This window comes from Lampris incognitus, chromosome 1, assembly GCF_029633865.1.
Source record: "Lampris incognitus isolate fLamInc1 chromosome 1, fLamInc1.hap2, whole genome shotgun sequence".
NCBI classification, from domain to species: domain Eukaryota; kingdom Metazoa; phylum Chordata; class Actinopteri; order Lampriformes; family Lampridae; genus Lampris; species Lampris incognitus.
Window position 1 is genome coordinate 133670525 of NC_079211.1, and position 23985 is coordinate 133694509.

Here is a 23985-nt window from a genome sequence, read left to right on the forward strand (position 1 = left end):
CAAAGGTGGGCAGCTTCGTCATCATCCAGTGATGTCTCGCCCCGCTCCATCCCCCATCTATACCCTGAGGGGGGCCGGCGCACCCCTCAATGCCCTACACTTCTGCTGCTCTGAAGGGGACCATCCTCTCCTTTTCTCTGGGTGAGCTGCTGTCAGCAATAGGGGTCAACCGATATGTTTTTTTCAGGGCCAAGAGCGATACCGATTATTGGTAAGTTGTGGAGGCTGATAGGCGATATCTTGGTCCGATATTCAGTTGCAGTAAATGTAAAAAATTTTCACCAAAATTTACAGCAACACAAACCCCAACACAAGGCTGCCTTTAAATGAACATATGTTTGATTCAATTTTGTGTAAAACAGAAAATATTAAAATAAAAAAATAAAGCGCATGATGTTCAAGGCACTAGATAACAATCTGAGTGGAATTATTTTTTAATTAAAATTAAATAACTTCCAAAACATAAAAATGGAATGAATTAAACTGCATGGACAGCAGGAAGTAAACATTGATCAATCTGAATTATAATATTAAAATAACTCCCCATAAATTGGTTAAAGTGCTCCCAGCAGGCTTTGACTAAACTGAATGGACAAATGTACATTAGTGTCATTTTTTTCCCACTCTCTTATCTATAAAGTGAAAGTTTGGTTTTTTCTAGTGGGGTTGTATGACGTACTTATCGATAGTCAGTGTATTACCTGCAGTAGATGGGTGTCTGTGCGCTCCCAGTTTGGAGATTCAGCTGGAGTAGCTGGCACCGAAGTTGAGAAATGGGACATGGACAAAACGCAATTTAGGCACTTAAGAAAAGGTTCACCTAAAAAAATAAAAATTTATTTTTAAGTGTACGCTGTTTTGAATATTTTCACCACTTTATCTTGCCATCACACGGCCCTTTCATGTGGAACTACATTCTCTCAACCGCAGAATGTCTGTATTCCTTCACATAAGTGCACCTTTGCAGCGCATGTTATTACGCCGCAGAGCAGCAGAATCAGGTGGACGTTCTGTGGTTGAGAGAATGTAGTTCCACATGAAAGGGCTGTCTGACACGTTCATGCACAACACTGACAATAACACTCTATGTAACTAAAATATCACACATTAGCTTTTTTCTTTTAGCCTAGTTACATTTGAAGGTTAAGCACAGCAGTGGAAACTGTTCTCTGTTGTCGAATTCATGTCAGACCGACATTATGCTCTTTGGTGTGTGTGTGTGTGTGGGAGGGGGAGAAAGACAAAGAAACTAACGTTACGGAGATTAAAATGAGCTAGTTCATGTTCACATTCATCATTTTATATTTTACACTAAGTTCGCTTTCATTTCTATTCTTTTCTTTTTTTTAATGAGCTGCTCTGAGCTCCAAGAGCCTCCTCCTACCCATCCATCCCCAGCCTGCAATCACTGCCACCAGTGCATAAGTAACAATGTTTCCCCAATAGGATTTTGGCGTTACCACCCAACCTCGTCATCTGAGATTAATGATGTTGTATATGACATCAAAATATGTTGTACATGATACCACGTTTAATCGCCTCCGTTCTTTTAGCAACGCGTTACCACCCAATGTCGTCGTCTGGGATTAGCAATGTTGTATATAAAATGTAACTTGATTGATTGATTGATATGACATCAAAATATGTTGTACATGATACCACGTTGAATCACAATCAGAAATACTCTATATCACTCCCTCCAGGACATATACAACACTGTGTTTCTTCTGTTACTGGTGGATTTATTCATCTTAATTGTACTTCATTCAACATTACCGTCATCAAATCCACTGTGGAACTGTTCAAATACATGACAATGTACAGAATAAGCATGCCTACATATCACACACAAACTGTAGAAACCCAACTATAAATATGCTCGACGAAACATCCATCCATCCGTTATCCAAACCGCTTATCCTGCTCTCAGGGCCGCAGGCATGGTGGAGCCTATCCCAGCAGTCACTGGGCGGCAGGCGGGGAGACACCCTGGACAGGCCGCCAGGCCATCACAGGGTCGACGGAACGTAAAACACGTAAATGAACGTACCTTGCTGGCTGCACACAACCAAGAGGGAATGAGCCCACTTGAACAAACATAAAATCTTCAAACGGGCAATGCAATATCACTTTTAAACTCAAACCTTTAAGCGGAGTATAAAAACTTCTCCCTCTTCGTGTTTCTTCTTGGAGGAAATTGCAACAACTAAATGTGTCCCTGTACAACACAGAACGTAAATGTACTTCCTGCATAGTTTTAACACAAAACGAATCAGTATTCATGAACATAAACTACATAAACAATATATGCAAACAAAACACATCAAACAATGACACCAATAACATTTGTGGCAGTCAAACTTTATTCATCCCTGAGGGGAAATTGGGTAGCAATGACCGCTGCTTTTAGCAACGCGGTACCACCCGGCGTCGTCATCTGGGATGACATCAAAATATTGTAACGTGCACGGATAAGTAGACACTAACGGGTCGGACCCTTTAGTCGACTGGTTAACGTAGTCACTTGTGGTGTGGGAACCACCCTTGTTTTTTTCCCCCACCCGCATTCCGAGAACTCTGCCTCTGATTGGCTAGTACTCGTTGCCTCCGTTGGTTAGGTTGGTTAAGGTTAGGGTTAGGGTGGGGTTAGGGATAGGGTTAGCAAATCAGAGATAGAGTAGGGGCGGGTCTTCCCGGAATCCAGGTGGGAAAAATAATAACGCGGGAGCCACGGGTTCGCATCCCGGTTGCGGCATCCTGGGCTGCCCCCCCCCCCCCCGCTCGCTACAATATGTTATACATGATACCACGTTTAATGACCGCCGCTCTTTTAGCGCGCTCCTGCACAACACTGACAATAACATTCCGTATGTAACTAAAAGATCACACATTAGTTTTTTTTTTATTTTAGCCTAGTTACATTTGAAGGTTAAGCACAGCAGTGGAAATTATGTTCTCTGTTTGAATTGACAACCCGTTGTCGAGTTCATGTCGGACCAACGTTATGCTCTTTGGGGTGTGTGTGGGAGGGAGAGAGAGGGAGAATGTAATGTTACGGAGTGAGTTTTGTAACCAACGTTATGGCATGCTTTTTTTTTTTTTTTACCAACCGAGTGGGTTTTATTGCATCTGGCATGCTCCTCTTAGCTTAGAGAAGTGGGCTGACTCCTCGATGCTTCTCTTCTGTTTGTGGCGTTGGAGTGAGTGTCGTGCTGTGCTTCGGGAGAGTGAAGGCTGTTGGACTTTTTTAATCGGCTGGCCGATAAAAAATATGCCGATAACTATAATGTGAAAAATTGCGAATATCTAAGCCGATAATCAGCCATGCCGATAATCGGTCGATCCCTTGTCAGCAGCATTTTAAGTGTTTTCTCTCTGTCTTCTGCAAGCATTTGTTCATGTACTGATGAAAACGCCTCTTCCTTCTTATTACAAGTAAGCTGCTGGAGCTGAGGCTCACATACCCACCTGTACCAGTTTTATTTGTATGTTTTATATTTTCAGCTCCATCTCGTTCTTGGTTAGATTTATATACTTTAGGTATTTATGTAAAATAATTTTTAATTTGCAAAGCAATTACATGCTTTCATCTTATTATGCATGAATAATCTGTAGAACTTAAAAAAAAAACAGCTTCATGTGTTTTGCTGTGTAGGTCAGCCAAGGGTACTATCCATGTCTGGAACCTGAACACCAGGAGAGCTGAAAAGATTCTAGAGGGCCACTCTGGTAACTCCGTCATCTGGATGAACACACTGCAGTCGACAGATGCTCTCATCAGGTCCACATGACAGCTCCTTGTCCTAATTTATTGACAGGCATGCCATTTTCTGTTTAAGCTGCTGACAGCAAATGTGCATGCGCTATTGTCAGAAAAGTACTCTTGTGTTTAGACTCTCTCGTCACTGCTTCATTCTTAATGTTTTGTTAATTATTGTTTGTAACTGACACCTGTTCAAAAATCATGCAATGATTTGCTCTCTAAAATCTGATACCAAATGCCATAACATATCATAAATAAACATAAAATGACTTGATTTACTGCATTTTTTGGTACATGGTAGGGTTGGGAAGAAAATCAATCCACTTAAGTATCGTGATATTTGTTTTTGCAATTTTTTAAATGATTTTTTTTTAAATTCTTGAATCGGGAATTGGGAAAAGACAGTTTTCAAGTTCAATTTCAGATGTGAAGGATCTTTATTTAGACTTCTGGGGTGGGCAATCTTATCCAGAAAGGGCCAGTGTGGATGCAGGTTTTTGTTCCAACCAAGCAGTCACACACCTGATCCCACTAATCAACCAGTAGAGTCATTGCTGACGAACTTAATTAGGAGACACAGGTGTGTAATTGCTTGGTTGGAACAAAAACCTTCACCCACACTGGCCCTTTCTGGATAAAATTGCCCACCCCTGATTTAGAGGCTCACAGTTGTGCTGTGTGCAGTTTTCAGGGGCTGTATTCATTTTAGCCTAACATCTTATTTTATTTATTGTTTTCTTAATGGCACTTGCTTGATGAGCAGGAACAGCTAAATGTAGCACTTCAAAAGTCATTTTATTTACCACTTTTATATGCAGTATAGCAATGATGCTGCTGAAATAAAACTCACTAGGTCCCCCCCCCAAAAAAAAATTAATTCGATCTTATCGATTTAGTGCGAGCCTTGTTTGTCGCAATATTTGATACCCACTGCTAGACGTAGAACGTCGTTTACATCCACACTCTCATCAAGAGCTACGCTCAATACTGACGCATCTCTCAATGCAAGATCGTGTCTTTGTTTGGTTGCCCATCAAATATGACCTGCGAACTGCATCAACACTATTAACTGCTCTGCGTGCTCATGTTAATGGCCTCGTGTGCCACCGTGGACACGGGTGCCATAGGTTGCTTAACCCTGATACAGTCTCTAGAAGTGTATGATTCAACTTTTTCCCATGGTCTAGTGCTAAAAAAGCAAACAAAAATCGCAATAAATAGTAATATCGAATCACAATACTTGTAGAATCACAATACTTAAGAATTGCAATACATATCGAATTGGCAATCAAGTATCGGGATAGTTACAAATCGGGAGATAAGCATACTGTCCCAGTCCTAGCACATGGAAGTATGTATTTCATTAATGATGGAAAAAAGTTGATTCTATCTCAATTATTTTTCCCATTGACCGCTAACTAAGGTCCGAGTCTATACTGTTAAGCCAAGTAATGGATCAGCCAGTACTTAAAAATTCATAGTCGGAATTGGTATCAGCAGTGAAAAAGTGATATAGGTGCATCCCTACTCTCCAGTGTAATCCCAGCCACAGACATGGTGTAGTTTCTGATAACACTTCCTTTTACAAACAAGTAAACAAAGCATGTAAATTGATGTGATGATTGACAAGCAATGTCAAGTATAATTCTTGATGACAGCATGCCTCTGAATTGTGTTTACAGACATGCTGGTGTTAGAATGACTTTTGCTTCAGTTGATCAATTCTTTCTCTGTTTAAATGATCTTTACTCTCTGTTGGAGCAGTCAGGGTCGGGACATGCGTGTGTGTCTGTGGGACCTGTGTGAGGGTCGCAGTGAGGTGTCAGACTCTGTGTGGACCGGCAGTGTTGGCTTCTGTCACTGTTCCTTACTGGAGATGGGCCCTGCAACTTCGCTCCTCGCCTACCCTGGGCGAGAGCCAGAGGAGGTCAGACATTATGATGTATTCTCAAACTATTTTTCTGTGTATTAGGATCTAACCTTCAAACATTCAGGTAATGGCTGTGTGTGCTCGGTGTCCTCCTGCTCCACATTGACACCAACCGACATATCTAGTATGTTGCTGAGCAGGTCACAAAAGTTTGTCCTTTCTCTTGTACTGTTCAGATTAAGTTCTTTACACGCCAGATGTGTTTTTTTCATGCAGTTAATTTTAATATCAATATATTTATTCAAACTGTTGTTTTTGTTTTGGGTACTCACACACTGATTGTGAAATTCTGCTCTGTGAAAAAGCAGCATAACTGTTTTCGCATGCAGGTTGATATTTGCACACTGATTAACCCTGGATAAAGTCATTGACCAATCAATCATATTCAATCACAATCACAGTCAGTTTTTTTCTTTTTCTTTTGAGCTTTGCTGCAGTCATGTGAAGACTGCCGTCATGGCTGAAAGGAAAGATGCAATAATACATTTAAAGTGCAGCTATTATAGCCCTGCCATGAGTTTGGTGCTGCTGTGCTGTGGCCTGTGAAAAACATACGGTGTATATGATTTAATGTAATTTTATTATTACATACAGTATGTTGACCAATAGATGTCTCTAGACTATATTCTAAAAACCTATTGTAGGCACACTACTTGATGCTGCTCAGGGGCAATTGGCAGTCGGTCGTTGACCATCTTTATGCGAGGAGGAGGACAAGGTCATCATGCTGGATGATGTTGACCCCGTCTTTCTTTTTTTGAAGAATTAGCTGGTGCAAGTATTTTTAGAGAATGTCTATTAAAATATTGTAAATTCACATTGTGGATGGTGTGACTGATTTTAATGCATCATATTCGCCTCTTAATTTTTCTGCATTTTTGTTTCATCTATTTGACTTGTCCCTAGTGTGTGGAGACCTTTCCTAATACCTCTGTCATCTCCCAGCTAGCATATTTATTGTTTACGACCAGAGGACACTCATTTAGTTAATGGCAGTTGGGTGGCGGGTGGATTAACTGGTTGAGCAGTCACACTTGAGGGTGAGAAAAAAAAAGCCAACTGCACAAACCTGATCTGACTCACTATTTGATACTTTGCTGGAAAAGCTGCAAGTGTCTACACAGCCCTCATTTGCTAAGCAAATGGAAAATTGTAAGTCAACACTGGTAACGTCTTTCTTATCCACCATGCTGTCATCGTCCTTCACAGCTCGTCCCGTCCAGTGGCATGGAGTTAAAGAGCAGGGTAACCAAATTGACAGATTTGCTTCAAAATACTTTATAAATGTGGGAGATGTATTGCTGTTTACAGGTTAAAATGTGTTGAACCATGTATAGAACTGATTTGCGGAGTTAGACCATTTTTGGGTATTTTTCCCGTTTTCCTTTCTTGATTTTTTGGCCGGCTTCCTTGGTGATGTCGCCATCTTCCTTTCAGTGCCACACACCCAGAGTCTGAAACCAGTGGACACTGCAGATTTTTACACGTTTTTGAAGCTTTGTTTTATATACTTCGCAACATTTTTAATCATACAGAATTGGCTGCGTGGTTACTGATATGTTTTCCTGCGGTATGGGTATCCTAAAACACAGATTTGAGCTCAGTTACCCGCCACTTTAATGATATAAAATATGAAATGCTATTTATGAGTGACAATGTATGTGAGTTGGCATTGTATGTGAGTATTCACTGTGCTGTCAGACAATATTCTAACAAGCTACACTGGCATAGCAGCTTTGTTACCATGGGTCATCCTGCACAGCACGAGGATGCAGTCAGAGATAGAAACAGCAGCCACCAGCTGAATGCTTCTTAGTTTTTTGCTAATTGCAAAAAACATAATATGCCATTTAGTGGATACTTTCATTTGACACACCTATCTATCAGTGGTTGTGACTGCATGCCTTTTTACTTGGGTAAGTCTGTGAGTTTGTCTGTGCTTAAAAGGCATTTTTGGAGGCAACTAAGGTTGTGTTTTCTAATGGCACCATGACAATGCTGACAAAGGGGCAAAGGGCAGTCAGAGGCAAAAGACTGCACTCCTTCTAAACCTGTGTATACCCAGACTTAATCACTGTGTGTGTACATCATTTAAGAACATAATTTTCAACAAATCGTATCTTTTATTGAACATTTTCTGCTTAACAAAATTAAGTGAAAGTTATTCTCAAAACACTTTCGAACCAGTAATCTCACCATAGACATGGATTTTCACACATTGCTAAAAATCTTGTATTTAGAGAGAAGTATACATCACAACAGCCAGTGCAGAAGTTGTGTAGTCTGCACGACTACTAGATAGTAAAGTGGCAGTCATTGATTTTTGTAGTCCACCAGCATACTTTGACCACTTTATGAAAACAGTTAAATTCCTGACCTGATGTACTCTGAAATGAAATCAGATGTGTGTGTGTGTGTGTGTGTGTGTGTGTGTGTGTGTGTGTGTGTGTGTTTGTGCGCGCGTGTGTTCGTTCACTCTCTTGCTCGCTGTAATGTCTGAGTGTTTCTCTGTAGAATCAGCCTTTGTGCTTTGAGGCAGGACGTAGAGAGGGGCAGTCAGCGATTCAGCCACCTTATTGCCTCCAGATTCATGTTACTCGCTCCACTGTGAAGGAGCCACACTTGAAAGGGACAGAGCAGTCACCTGATCCTGCCAAACGTGCCTCTGTTAAGTCCAGTCCACAAGGCCAGGCATCAGGGCGCCTGTGATTCCCAGCACCTCAATAATGCCATTGTCCCGACAGACACAGACAGACAGTTAGACGCACATAAACACACACACGAACGCACACAAACACATAAGACCAAGACAGTCATAGGTTAATATTTGTCATTTTGTCTCCCCACCCCATTCCACAGTGATCACTGGCAAGGCAGATGCCTATCATGTATCCAGAGATAAAACGCACACACACACACATGCATGTGCACACACACACATGCATGCACATATAAATTACCTAAAACTTGCAACTTGCATACGTGTATCTATGCTGGCGTAACTTAGCGCCATGGGCGGTAGGTAGGTAAGTAGGTACCTAGGTTGTTATTTAACCGAGAGCACAGACTAACAATTTCCTGTTCAAATGTTTTGGGTAGTTCTGCTGCTCTCTCCTGTCAGTGAGACTCTTGCTAGCAAATGGCTGCCATAGCAGAGGCATTAATTAATAGTGTGGGTGTTTTATTTACGGGCAGTGTGCAGTGCCACACAAGAACGGCCTAGCACCTGAGGCACAGGCAGTTCTTTAAAGGCCTTCTTTGTCAGGCAAGCAGAGGTAAACATGTGGGACAGATGTGGCATGGCGCTAAACTACAGATCGCTCCCTTAAAGGGATGTTTAATCTGAGCCCTAATGAGGATGAATATGTGGATCATCAGCAGGGAGGAAGTCTGTGGAATGAGTATTGGTGCTCTAATGATGTCTGTGCACATGTACACACTGTCTGTCCTTTAGCACACACATGCCTGCACTTTATCATTGCCTTCATTAGTCTGTGTGTATTTTATCAGAATCAGTGCCAGCGTGTACAGGGAAACACCATTCATGTCAAGGGGTAAAACTTTAGTAGGATTTATTATAGACAGCAGAACGGCGACTCTGCCCTGATAGATAGGACTGTACTATTAGTGAGAGACGCTCCGAACCACGGAGGTCCTGATCCATAGTGAGGCATTCTGTTTTCACTTTTTTATTCACAACATTTTAAAGACAATTCATGATCTAGTAGAAAACCTGCACTAACATGGTCCAATCATATTTTTTTACATTTATTTAGTAGTAATAATAACAGATAACATATCAAACTTGAGTTAAAATAGGGCGTTCCGGGTAGCACAGTGGTCTATTCCGTTGCCTACCAACATGGGAATCGCCAGTTTGAATCCCCGTGTTACCTCCAGCTTGGTCGGGCGTCCCTACAGACACAATTGGCCGTGTCTGCGGGTGGGAAGCCGGATGTGGGTATGTGTGCTGGTCGCTGTACTAGCTCCTCCTCTGGTCAGTCGGGGCGCCTGTTTGTGGGGGAGGGGGAACTCGTGCTATGTCCCCCTGGTGAAACTCCTCACTGTTAGGTGAGAAGAAGTGGCTGGCGGCTCCACATGTATCGGAGGAGGCATGTGGTAGTCTGCAGCCCTCCCCAGATCGGCAGAGGGGGTTGAGCAGTGACCGGGACAGCTTGGAAGAGTGGGGTAATTAGCCGGATACAATTGGGGAGAAAAAAGGGACCCCCCCCCCAACAAAAAAAGCCGAGTATTCTTGTCTCTGCACTTTAGCAATAGATTTTTAATTGAAGCCTCTATACTTCTTTCAATACAGTTTTCTAACTGAAGGTCTAACTTTCACGGTTCCTCCACAGATCAACATCATTGAGCTGCCCAGTAAGGCTGCAGTTTGCACCCTGACACCAGAAGCTAAGCGTGGGATGGTCATGTGTATCAAACTATGGCAGGTAAGCACAAGGCAAACCTCCCCCACATGTAATGTCAATAGCAAGTGCAGCTTAACTTGTACTATCCATGAATCCATTTCACCGCAAGACAAGTTCAGTGAGTTCATGTTGCAAGCAACAACAGTCTCTTCTCCTTCACCTCTCTATATTGTCAGTTTGACATTTCCCATCTTTAAACTGTTCGCCCAGCAGCCACAACAAGACAATAACAGATAAGTCAACACAGAGGCGCGCAAAGAGACATGGGTCCTGATTTATAACCACCAACTCGTCCTGCGCCATTTTTCCAAGCGTTTCTTCTCAGTTGGCAGTGAGTCCCAACACTGTAATTAGAGTGTTTGGAAGGGCCGGGGGTTCACAGCCATATATCAGCCTGCAGCTGTACATCCAAGTCTGAGCCACCGAGAACTTTGCTCTCTGTTTTGTAAATGCTGTCGAAGGTTTTATTTTCCACCCATTAACGAGACCTGTAATTATTTTCTTGGTTAATTAATAACTGTTTTTCAGGGGTTGGTTCAAGGAATGGAGCGGGGGTTTTGCTTATGAAAGACTTAAACAAATTGCGGATGCTTTGGATATAGGGTTTTTGATTTGTGCAGTTTGCTGGTAAGAGCAATCAAAACAGAATCTATGGTTATTTGACCCGTGGGCAAATCAGGTGGCATGCCGGTGTGCCTAGAATAGTGTAAAGGAAACATGAATGTTTCAGAAAATGTGCAGTTGGAATAGCGTGGCTGACATTTGATATAGAGAAACACTGATGGGTAGAAATCTCACAGAACACATTGGCTGACTTTTGATTTTGGAGTTTAACCCTCTGTTGCCTCCCTTTCATTGTCTGATTTATGAACCCATGCAGTTTCAGTGTTGAGTGCCAAGAAACATAATTATCAATTATCCAGTATCGGCATAATACAGCGCAGGCATCTGTCTGGCTTCAAAGCTGAAGGACCCAGGTGATGCTAAATCATTTCAGGCTGACTCCTTTCATGGTCAGGCCGTGTCCATCTGTAACTGTCACTGAGCAACTGGAACTGTCCAAGCAGTGGGGAGAGATGCAAAACCTAGCCCAGCATGGGGTGTGTGTGTGTGTGTGTGTGTGTGTGTGTGTGTGTGTGTGTGTGTGTGTGTGTGTGTGTGTGTGTGTGTGTGTGTGTGTGTGTGTGTGTGTGTGTGTGTGTTTGGGTGGGTGAGGGGGAGTGAGTGGTCAGGAAGGAATTGTGTGTATGAGAGTGTGTTTGTCTCTCAATGAAAGTTGTAAGCTGTAAAGCCCCCCTCCAACACACACACACACACACACACACAGGCAGATTGAAATCATTGGCCACACTCTGTCAGTCAGTTATGAGAAGAGAAAGCTTGCCTTGTCTTTCATGTCAACTCCTCATGTGCTACCTGCTATTTCCTTAACCTCACACACACCAGGAGGTAGCTACCGACATCTCTCTCTCTCTCTCTCTCTCTCTCTCTCTCTCTCTCTCTCTCTCTCTCTCTCTCTCTCTCTCTCTCTCTCTCTCTCTCTCTCTCTCTCTCTCTCTCTCTCTCTCTCTCTCTCTCTCTTTCTTTCTCTTTCTCTCTCTCGCACTCCCTCTCTCTTCTTTCTGTGTGTGTGTGTGTGTGTGTGTGTGTGTGTGTGTGTGTGTGTGTGTGTGTGTCTCTCCTGCCCCTTTTTCTCACACACAGAAGGGAAATGTTATTTCTTACCTCTCTGTCCCTTTGTCTTGCTGTCTGTCTGCCTGTCTGTCTGTTGGTCCGTCCCACCCTTGAGTTGAGATATGATAGTCCATTATAGTCATGTAGCCAGAAACTATATTTAAGCCCTCTCTGCTGGATTTTTGGAAAAATAAGCTGAGCTTTTGTCTCAGCTCAAGGGCCTTTCAGCAAAAATCCACTTCAGACCTTTTCATACTTACAATCCTCATCTCCATCCTAAAGGTGAGCGGCCTCACTATCAGATCTCTGGAATCTGATTGGCTGTGAGTGGTGAGTGATACAATGGAAGTGGAGGGAGAAAGTGCCTCCATATGTGGGCTCCATATCTGTCATGTGAAGGGGATGTGGGCTTGGCCATGGGGACATTGGTGATGTATGATGTGCAAGGCTTTTAATGTGAACAGAGGCTGGTGGGGAAAAGGAAATGTTCCTATACAGATATCCATCACTCTCAGTTCATCACTTCACCGCCTCACAGCCATGACATCACAGTGAACAGGACAAAAGCGGAGGATGCGATTGGTTCCTTATGTTCAGCAGCGCCTGCCTGGGCCCTGCGGCATCCACATCAGCGAAAGCGACTTCATCTTTTGCTTGTGTTCCTGTTTGGGTAGGACCTCTCACATTATAAGCATGTGATATGGAAATGTGTGTTAATGCACAGTCGTAATCATTACATCACTTGCGTATTTATATTGAAGGACATTTTGGTCACACCCCATGATCACTGGAGACATGTTACTACATCTATTCACAACCATTTTCGTTGATTGATATTATACTTAGTTTTTGGTATGAACAATGTAGCCTTAGTAAAATAATGATGTGGTAATGAGAGATTATGATCATGACAGAAAGGGGCCCTCAGTTATGGCAAGCATAGGGGTGATCTGAATGCTTAGGGAGCTAAGAAAGAACTATGTATTTTCAACATTGTGGCTTCAATTCCAAGTCATAGTTCAAAGCAGCTCTAGAACTCATAACAGTGATGACCACAAAAGAAACTCTCACAATGTTAGTGCCCAAAGTAGGTCACAATCTTACTCTCTAATATAATGCCCCGTTATCATGACAAAAAAGGTTATCTGAGAAAATATTGAAGAGGCTGGCTTTGTGATGAACAGGTTGGACACTGACCAGCTGCTGCGCTCTCTCGCTCGCTCTCTCTCTCTCTCTTGCTCTCTCGCTCTGTCTCTCTCTCTCTCAGTCTTGCCTCTTCCTCCAGCCTCCATCCATCTATCTTGCCAGCTGTTCTGTGGTGATGAATCTCCTCCCAAAGCCCCAGCCCCACTCAAGCAGAGAGCCTTCTTGTAGAAGGGCCTGTGGAGGATATAATGAATTAGGTGTCTACCCAGGGTTTCCTGACCTCCGACCCATGACATGATCAATCAAGGAGGTCCTACTCTTAAGTGAAGTGCAGAGGGCCACGGTAGGCCCCCAGCCTGAAATGCTTAGCCTGGGCCCTGCCGACAGGCAGGGGCCACTGATTTTCACTTGTTTTTATTTATTTTCTTACTCACATAGTGTTCGTCCTCACTGATGTGTTTGGAAGGAATACACAGCTCTGTCTATAATTTGTTTAAAGCTGGAAAAGAGAGAAAAAAAAATATAGTGTTACGTGAGACTTGAAGATGGATGAAAAAGTGGCAGTCTTGGCCCCCTCAACCATATGGAAAGAATTTCTCTCCCTTCTTGGTCCTGCCTACACAGGGCACAGAGCTATCACGAGGGGACTGACTATGTTGGAACAAATGCGCAGAGAGTGTGTACAAGACTTTTGTTTGTTTGGTGAGGTGTTCAGACAGCCTCCAAAACTCGCTGAGTCGGGCATGACGCCTAGGTAGAATTAGCTGTTAGGTGATGTGTTTCAGGTAACAAGAGGCGTGGTCTTTTATTTACCCAGAGAGAGGAATTGTGGGTCTTTGGGAAGGGGGGGGGGGGCAAGGGTAAGTGCTGTCCTTTTTTCCTGTATATCCTCTAAGCCCTCATTCCCTGCGGCTATTCGTCCATCTCATCCTTTTCCCCTCCCCCCATTCTACCATTAGGTCCCTCCTCCCCTGCTCTCCCTTCAGTGGTGCTGTGATATATGAAGCCCCTTGCTTTTATCAGCTCACCTTTATGTTCTCATTCACTGGAGGAATACAGTGGGCCTGTAAATCACTTGATTTACAGGCCCACTGTATTCCTCCACACAAATCCTCTGTCCAGCTGACAATGTAGTAGAGTCCTTCAGGGACAGCTAGTAAGCAGAAACAGCAGGTTGCCTAATACAGCGTTTCCCAACCCAGTCCTCAAGGAATCCCTATCCTGCAGATTTTCATTGTAACCTTGCATAGGTAGCCCTGCTTGTACTTACTCAACCAATCATCTCACAACACTTAATTATGCAAGCTGTGCAACATCTGACATAATTCATTGCTGATTGGTTGAATAACTACAAACAGGTACCTATTCAGGGCCACAAAGAAAATCTGCAGGATAGGGGTTCCTTGAGGACTGGGTTGGGAAACACTGGCCTAATACATTTAGTCCACAGACAGGTCAGACCAGGTTTTGTGGATGAGAAAAGTCACATTAAGATCGTTTTATTTGTTATAACGTCAGCGGGTTATATGAGAAGTTGTAAAATGTAATGCTAGCAAATTTATAGTCAATACATGCATGTTTTTCCAGTCTATTGCAACAGTGGGGCAGTTGCTCAGGAAGGAAGAGCAGGTCGTATGGTAACTGGAGGGTTGCTGGTTTGATCCTTTTGCCTGGGTCCAGACCTTTGAGTCTGCCCACTCTACCGAGTTGACTGACTCTGATGGAAATGGAAATGGAGTGTAACAAGTTGACAATTCTGTCTGATATCAGGCATTCGATCCATGATACTTCCTTGCAAAAATGTCCAAGTATCCCTGAGCAAGGCACATAACCCCTAACTGCTCCCGATTAGCTGGTTGTTACCTTTCAGGGTTGACATAGCCATTATGTGTGTGTGTGTCTGTGTGTGTGTGTGTGTGTGTGTGTGTGTGTGTGTGTGAGGCATTAATTTATAGTACAGCTCTTCGAGTGGCAGTTGCAGCTAGAAAAGTGCTATATAAAATGCAGTGCATTTACCATATCACAAACTGATCATGGTGCCTTTTTTTATTTGCACTTTCATAGTCAAAATAGCATGTTATCTATAATTATTTTTGTCTCTACCATCCAAGCACATGACTCCCACATTTTAGCCCACGGTGCCACACAACTGACACTTTGGGCTATGCGTCGCAAATTGTGGTCACTCATGGACGACCTGACACACTCGCAACTCGCATCTGGTGCACCATGGGTCTGGACGGTTTCGTGCTTGTTAGCTTCCATTTTGTATTTCTAATGTAATGGACCAAGAGAGGTCTGGATTGCACTAGAAATTTGATTTCTGTTTTATCACAGCTTTACTGGAGGGCATTGATAGCACGTAGGATATTAAAGCTGTATTTGTGCAGATCCTATACCTCTACAGTGAAAAGATTTCTGTGCATTTATGCCTGCAACATATACTAAAGGCACTTCCTCTTAGTATAAATGTACATGGAAATGTTTAAAGATAGAACAATAATAGTTAGATATTAATATGATAGATTAATACATTTTACAGTTTAAAACAGTTTTTAGGATTTTTGTAGTGTGTTATTCTTGCTGTAGTCCTTAAAGGAAAATTCCCCCTTTTTTCAGTCTGGGTCTTATTTTTGTAGATTTTTGTTCATCATTCCTATCAATTGTTAAAATATTTTATGTACCCGCTTCATTCTGGAGGTTTTCGGAGACAAGGCCGGAAAGGCACTCTGATTCACAACGGCGTCTATTGGACATACTAACATGCAAGTTCAGTTTACCTCAGACAAGTGCAGTTTATGTAACCCTCTGATTTCCAAGTGAAAACCAAGCTTAATTTTTTTAATCCATTAACTGAAATCAAAAGTAAATTCCTTTAATTAAATACTGGAGCTACTTGCAGAAATTAGCTACCGTACTTAACTTATATACATATTATAGCATTTGCATTTTCCACGTGAGACTCATCATTGTAGCCTAAACAGCTTTTGCGTGCACCAAGAACAGGTTAACTATGGCAGCTCGTTTTGCAAGTTGTGGTTCCGGTATTTGATGAAACACGGATTAATAAAGTACATCTTATCTTAAAGCTGTAAGGGAATTTCTGTCGAATGGCGGTAGATAATGCACCACGCTATTTTAGTTTACTGACTCCCAAAATTATGTTTCTTCTCACTTGAATGATGTAAGAAGACAACTGTGACTCATGCTTTCTAGCACTGCATCTTCTTACAGTTTTTTCATTTGTATATAACCAACAAAATCAAAGTAATCACTTCCTGTGCACTAGTAAAGATTTCACGGAAAAATGCAGGACATGCACAGCAATCGACAAATAGGCAAATCTATGTAACGATATTTTTTCCCCTCACAGCTTGGGGGAATATCTTTAACACTAATAGCAATTAAATTGTAATAATTTACCATAAAAATATTCCTTGAAGCAGCTTTAATAGTTTTACTTTTAATTTCAGCTAATAAATTTCAAATTCGTTTTCATGTGCAAATAAGAAGTTCAGGTAAACTGGATTTGTCTGAGGTTAATTGAACCTGCATGTTAGTGTGCCCGACAGACGCTGTTTTGAAGCAGAGCTCCTCGTCTGGGCTCGTCTCCAAAAACCTCCACAATGAGGCAGGTACATAAAATACAATAACAATCGATCGGAATGATGAAAAATGCTACAAAAATAAGATCCAGATTGAAATTAAATGGAATGTTCCTTTTAACAGCAGCGGGGCCTGTGACAGTGTGATATGGATGAGGAGCAACGTGATGAGTGCTGTAATGGACTGTTAGTAGGAGGGAGCAGCGGGCTGACGAGAGAATGACCAGAGTGTCTCTCGTGGTGTCGGCAGGAGCTTCCAGAATGATAACCCCTGCTCTGCTCGCCTTCCAGCACAACACAGCGGTTTCTGTGGTTAACTATACATCTCCCTCTGCTTTGCCTTTCTTTACCTCTCGCTTTCCATGACATCCCCCCCATCACTCACTTTGCTCCTTGCTCTTGCTCTTCCTCTACTTCACCTCCAGCCAGACACGGGTTGTGGGCCTCTCCTGTTGGCGGGCTATGAGGATGGCTCCCTGCTGCTGTGGGATGTATCCCAGAGGGCCATGCTGAGCAGTGCTGCCGTCCACCCTGAGCCCGTCATGTGCCTGACCTTTGACCCCAAGCGTCTGAAGGGCATCTCAGGCTCCTCAGAGAAGAACCTCTTGCCCTGGGTGCTTGACAGGCAGAACAAGCTGCAGGTCAGTATGGCAGAAGTATGTTGAGTTGGCTGGGTGGCCTGCTGGTTGTTTGGACTGTCCTTCAACAAACATGTACTCTTGTAAACTCTACTATAACAAGAACCCCAACTGCTCTCTTGTTTCACTAGTCTGTCTTGATAAGAGCAACAGCTAAATGCCTAAAAAATGTAAAACAGATAAATCAATGAAAGGAGCGTGGAGGAGCGTAGTGTCATCTCTCACTAGGCTCTCTGTGAAAATGCTGAGGCCAGAGAGGAAGAGGTTCAATGGGGCTCTGAGGTCTTAAATCAGATCTGGTTACAGAGCTTTGGCAGGACCAGGGCCAAGGGCTGAGTCCAACCACCCACACACACACCGACATACATTAGGGGTAGACCATCTGGCCAAAATATTTATTTATCTGATTTATGACAGTGTAATGACATTGTTGCCAGTTGTTTTTTTTATTTAAAAGTATGTGATAGTAAAGTGCCCAGCAGACGCCGTATTGTAAAACGCACAAGACCTTTGCGTGGATCCTTGCTGGCATACTGTAATACACAGTATACCACCCTGCCCTGACTCATGGACACACACCTACAAAAACATGTAAAAACGCATGCCCCTATGGTCAAAATACACACACACACACTTTGGGAATGGTGCAAACTTTACTCTAAAGCTGGTGCCAGAAAATCTTCTGCCATTCTCTAGTCTAACGACTGTGGTGACTTGGACCAAAAAAAATCACATCAGCAGATCACATAATTCATCTTATATAAATCTTATATAACAGCCAGTGCATTGGAGCTGCAACGCCTCATTTGACGCTATATTTTCTGTTGATTTCTTGAGCAAAAAGGAATGGTTCCATATTTCAGCCAGCCCCCATGAATCAAAGCAGGAGGGAACCTGAGGCTGATAGCACACTCCTGCCCTGTGGAAGGGTATTATTCTTTCCGAGGCTTTTTACAAATGAATGCTTCAATTGGAGGTATTTGCAAAGCTCCGGGATTTTTTTTTAATCTTAAAATGCGTCTAGAAAAACACGGAAGGATTTTATTCTAAATACCAAAAATAGGGGGAGATTGGTTATTCGGTTTATTTTGCTCGAGCAACAAAATATTGGTTCAGTATGTAATCCAGGATGGAAATGACAGGAAAAAAGCACAAGGAGTGGGGAAAAGACCCAGTAGGGACTTTTAAATTATCTTCAAGTGCAGCCCGGTGTGACATCCATACAGCTAGCCCTGGTTCTTCCCACAAAAGTATTTTTGTGCAACAGCAGTGAGGAAGGACCTGCCGGTTGGTGGCCCCTGGGTCCTGGGCCCTGACATACGACCCGCGAGAGGTAATAAAAATATCAAAATCTCAGAGGCCCCTTAACCAAACAAAAAACACATCTGCAGTAAAAAGAACAGTAGTTCACAGTGGGAAGCTGCATTAAAAGGGTGAGGGGGGCCGTAAGTGCCACAGCATCCCGCTTCCCCACAAATCACCCCTGTATCGCCGCCTGCCATAGTAGCACAGGCCAGCGCTTGTAGCCGGGGGTGAAACTAAATTTTGACACAACGCAGTGTGGTTATGTTTTATCTGTGGCTCAGGGCTGTGAAGTGAGCTTATCAAACCCAGATAAGGACAGATAGCCTCAGGAATTAAGGTTAATGTATTACACATGACTCTCGGAGGCCTTTATCCACTCCCAGTGACCTTTAGAGACCTGGTTAGCTTGGTATCAGTTCCTGAGAAATGATGCATCATCTACTCTTGCTTTTTTCCACCTCTTCTCCTAGAATGAATTGTTGGTGTATGTGTCAGGTTGGGAGAGCGAGGGAGTGGATGTTTGGGGTTTTTATGTGGTTGTGAAAGCTTTTAATCTGGGTGGACGCATATTTAGGCGGCTACTTGGTGTATTGACAGGTGCAGAGATGGGTTCCTTGAGAATAAAGAGAAAGAGAAAGCGGGAGGAAGAGAAAGAGGGTTTAGACAGAGAAAGATTAGCAGGGTAAATCAGGCATGGCTGACAGCAAGTTCTTTTTGAAACATGATGACAGCTCCCCGCAGGTGGAGCTCCTGATCGTCATCTCCACCAGTATGTAAAAACATCCCCACTTTCTGCCCCCTTGTCACCTGCATGGCACCTCCTGCAAAACAGGAATTCCTGCACCCTTCAACCAATCAGGATCGAGGGTTAGGACAGAACAGGCCAGGCCTCACCATGATCTAGAATGAGGGTGATGTATGTAGGACCTCAGTCACAGCTCTCCTGTTGCATGGGCCGGCTGTCATAAAAAATCATGGCTTTTTGTGGTTTATTTTACCTGACTCTTTCTGAATAGGCCTGCTCACCTGTTTGACACGTCCATCTGCTGTCAGCCCGAGCCAAGCTCTGACAGGCCAGGTGACAAAAGGCTGTAATCTCCTTGCTGCCGAGTGTGATTCAGGGCCGGGGTGTGTCAGAAATACCTGCAAAAAAGCCTTTCGTTACGTCGACAGGCTCGAGTGAGTGAGTGATGATAGGATGTTTCAATACATGAGCGTGAACGCTGTAATCGGTGCCAAGACCAAGCGAGAGAAGAAAAAAAAAGTCGGACTCGAGTGAGAGCTGCCAAGTGGACGCTCCTTTTGAACGTCTTTTCTGTTGGTGAGACTCTTAAAAAAAAAGGGATGGTCTTGGAAGTGTTAGTTTATATTGGACCTGCTGCAGATCCAGAGAAAGTCCAGTGAGCACAGCTGTTGAACAGAACTGGTAGGCCTCTGACAGCTGAGAGAACTGGCATTCATACAGGTCTGCTGTATGTGTGTGCGTGCATGTGTGTGCGTGCGTGCGTGTGTGTGCGTGCGTGTGTGTGTGTGCGTGTGTGTGTGTGCTTTAACATAAGCCAGGAAGGAGTGTTCAAACAAAAAAAAACAAAAAAAAACAAAAAAAAGAGAGAGAGAGAATGATGAGGCCCAAAGACGGATTTCGTCTATGATGGGAGTTTGATTGGGAGGGAGGAAGGGGAAGAAAAATGAGGCCTCAACGAGACGCAAGCCAAGGCTCCCAGGTTAACGCTAATGGAGTTCATTAAAGACTGAGTCCTGGCTAATGGCAGCGCTGGAAAATCAGCAGCAGTTCCTCTGCATTTGAGCAGCAGCTCTGTAGTACCACTGCAAAAAAAAACAACAACAACACAATAACCAAAACACAAAATAAGCATAGTCTCAGTACTTCTATTGCAAAGAATGATTTTATACTATGTACATGAGAACAGTTTTTTAGCTTTGCAAATTAAATTAGTCGTGCCTCAGGCCAAAACAGGGACAGATGAGAAGGCTATCATGGCTCCCGAGCATTACTGCTGCATAAAAGCAACAGCGTTCTCACTATAGGAAGTGTCGGGTAGCAGCCAGCGAAGGTTCTCCCGTAGAGAACGACAATACGGGCGCTTTTTGTACCGCTCTCTCTTGCCTTCTCAGGCTAGGGAAAGTAAAAGCAATTGGCCAGCCAGCTATTCAGTATGGCTGCTATTATATCACAAGTCTTTTGCTGCTTACATCTGACCCCTTAATGAAATAAATGCCTTTTCCTGACACAAACTCTGGGAAGCAAAACAAACAGAAATAGACACTTAAACCCATCATTATCAGGCCCATAATGCAAACCAGATGGAGGGGCATACCAACTTCTTGAGGTAATAATGGGGCGTCAAATCACCCCACCCCCACTCCCCATGTGTCTGTTGTAGTATTGTATTTGGCTTGTTTGGCCCAACCAGTCCACTACCACATCATACTATTAGCATTAGCTATGATGGTTTGATTAAATAGAGAAAATCCAAAGAAAACAAAAATAACTCTGCTGCCTGTCCTCAGTTAAGCTTTATTGCTCTGTTTTGATCAATGACATTCCTCTCTGCTCTCATCCTCTTGTTGCATTCCACTTCATCCACTTGGGCTAGCAGTACCTGGCTTATATCTTCCACATGCATTCTGTGTTTGGGCCCGACCCCGAAACAGGAGCATGCAGATGAATTCTCTGGTGTCTACTCCTGCACAGGACCATTAGTCTCCCTGGGTGCAGCTCATGAGGTGGATTTTATGCTGTTCAGTTCGATTTCAGTTTCTTCAGCCAGATGTTCCCATCCCGTTCGCCACAACAGCGTGGATCACAGGCCTGCAGGAAGAGCACGTTCCCCCGCCAGGAATGTCTGCCGAGACAGGCCTTTTTGATAGTGATCTTAGCCGCCATTACAATGTGTCAGAATGTTGCCCCCTTAACAGAGATTGATACAGTCCTTGGGACATCGCAGATCACAGGGAAAGGGAGCTGTAGCTAATCTTTAGCAGGCAACCATTCAAACTACGCATTTATCGGGTCTCTTCTCCTGCTGACCGGACCTTTCAATGTGAGTGTAATTCATCAGAGGTGCTTAAAGCAACACCGTCTCTGCAAACAAGCATTTCAGCGAGACGGTCTCTCTTTTCTCGCATAATGTGACAAAGGTAACTCAAGCCCCATCGCACCTCCACGTTATCCTTTTTTAACTCCAAACCAAATAGTGAGACGGCGAGAGATTTGTTCGCGGCCCTCGTGCCATAATGTTTTATGGACGTTGATTGAGTCCCAGGAGTCAACTGGGCCAGGCTAAACAGCCATGTTACCTTCCTCTTGGACCTCACTCATCAGATCAGCTGATAGTCTCTCCCTGTCCCTGTTTGTGTTGGACATACTTTCCTACGCTGCAATGATTAAGTAATTCACTGACCTAAATGAAGATCTGGTACTTGATTTAACTTCTCATAGTTGGGCAATATGTGACTTTGACTTTATTAGTAGATTATTTGGCCACTAGCCTTGAAGAATCTGATGTTAACTTTTGTCATGTTTTGCTTTCTAACATTGTACTGAACTATCTGCATGTGCATGTCTCTGCACTCTTGCACACACCTTCCCAACACTGTATTTGTGGTTCTTCAGCTCCAGGATCCCGTGGCTCTTGTCAACCCTGGAGTCTCTCAGCTTTGTATTCGGGGGGACAGTAAGATCCTGGCATCAGCGGGTTGGGACCACCGCGTGCGTATATTCGGCTGGAAGAAGCTTCAGCCTCTTGCGGTCCTCCAGCATCATACTGACATCATCCTCAGCGTGGCCTTCTCCAACCACCAGGACCCCAGACACCAGCTCCTGGCTGCTGGCTCCAAGGACCAGCGCATCAGCCTCTGGTCCATATACAACAAAGGATCTGGCACTGGTTAAAACATTGACTGAGCTCTGGATGGATATATGGACTCTGTTGATCCTTCATCCATGACTTGTCTTCTCGTCTGAATGGACATTGGCGTGTCTTGTGGTGGCATGTCACCCAACTGTAATATGCAAGACAGCAGGACTAGTCTCCATATATAGATTCTTAGTACTTAGGAATATTTGTCCTAACTATCTCAGTTAGCTTCTCCTTATGATGCTGAATATTAAACCACACAACTCTGTGCCAAGTATTGAAGTTGAACTTTACTTAAAAAGTCTTTATTCCAGACCTTTCCCCTTTTCACACTGGATCAAAATTCAAGATTCATTATATCCATCCTTAACACCCACTAGATATAGAAGGCTGTTTTTTAAAGTGGTGAGACCCGTCAAAACATCTGAGACCTTTCAAATAATTAACAAGGCACCAGCCAACTTTTACCTCCCGCTGTTTGCCAAAGCCCGATTCTCTGAGCAGCTATGTTATTGCGTTGGCTTATCTGGTAGGAGATTTGCTCCAGTGGACTTGAATTTAAGGTATAAGTCGCACCTGAGTGGCTGCGTAATCCATTGTTGTTATTGTAGGAGGCCTTAGTTTAACATGGGCCCTCCAGTCTGACCGGAGATGTATTTGTCAAACAAGGTTAATCACCGCAGGGGCATCAAGAGTAAAGCTGCTTTTCAACAATGGCCTTCCACAGTCAATATTGTCTGGGTTTGTTTTTGTTTTTTCTATTTGGTAACTTTTTTTCTTCTTTTTTTTTTTTTTGTTTTTACAAATTTCACTTTTTTGCAAAGTCAAACAAGTGAATTGCAGATCAAAATTTTATTGTCATAATATTTATTTTGGTCATTCTTAAATAGGTAAATATGTTTATTTTAATTGTTAAAATGAAATCCTTATAATTAATACTGAGTCTTTGAATAACGATACCCAGATCTTGTGGCTCCCCAGCATCGATACCAAACCGTTGAACTAATGTCATGGATATTTAAGAGTATAAAGAATTTGCTGATGATTTAAAGCTTAACTGCTACTCTCCATGTCCCTCTCATTACACAACGTTAAACACAGATGTTGTGTTTTTGCTTGAGTTCCTTATTTTGAAAACTACGTTCAACATGAAGGCCAGCGGTCTGGTTGTGATGTCCCGGGGCAAACGGAGAGGTATTTTTCTGCCCGTTGTCGTTACCGTCTCTTAATAATGTCCCTTTGAGCCCATGTGCGGCAACGGCATGCTGAGAGGCCCTCAGCCGGGACTTCACACAGCACGCAGACCTTCTGCACCATGAAGAGTCTTTCTCCTGGGATGACCCTGAGCAGAAATGCTCATCACGTCTGACAGGAAAGGTCTGAAAAAATCCCAGAGCCAGACTAGCACAATAGCCATGAACTGCTGGTACAGAGGAAGGACAAAGCTGTTCATTAGACAAACTGCCTTTTCATGTCACTGCTGTCATGGAGCAAATAACTAGCTTTCTTTTTTTTTCATGGCTGATTAAAATTTGACATGTATGTATGTATTGACTGAGTCTCATAACATTTTTGCTCTTTAAAATGATTAAAAATAATACCCTTGTTTGTTTTGA

The 23985-nt window shown here is 43.2% G+C and overlaps 1 protein-coding gene across 1 annotated transcript; it reads left to right on the plus strand.

Moving 5' to 3' along the window:
* gnb1l (guanine nucleotide binding protein (G protein), beta polypeptide 1-like) lies at positions 1–23985 on the plus strand. Its single transcript, XM_056275034.1, has 6 exons — positions 1–141; positions 3656–3781; positions 5528–5690; positions 10049–10141; positions 16971–17186; positions 22126–23985. Exons 1-6 carry the CDS (start codon positions 32–34, stop codon positions 22402–22404), a joined length of 987 nt encoding a protein of 328 aa, XP_056131009.1. The 5' UTR covers positions 1–31; the 3' UTR covers positions 22405–23985.

Bases quoted from the DNA above. Each gene is read 5' to 3' on its own strand.
- gnb1l (XM_056275034.1), top strand. From the start codon at position 32: ATGTCTCGCCCCGCTCCATCCCCCATCTATACCCTGAGGGGGGCCGGC. The intron at 5,691-10,048 runs GTCAGACATTAT...GTTCCTCCACAG, and splicing joins CTGGGCGAGAGCCAGAGGAG to ATCAACATCATTGAGCTGCC. The intron at 17,187-22,125 runs GTCAGTATGGCA...GTGGTTCTTCAG, and splicing joins ACAGGCAGAACAAGCTGCAG to CTCCAGGATCCCGTGGCTCT.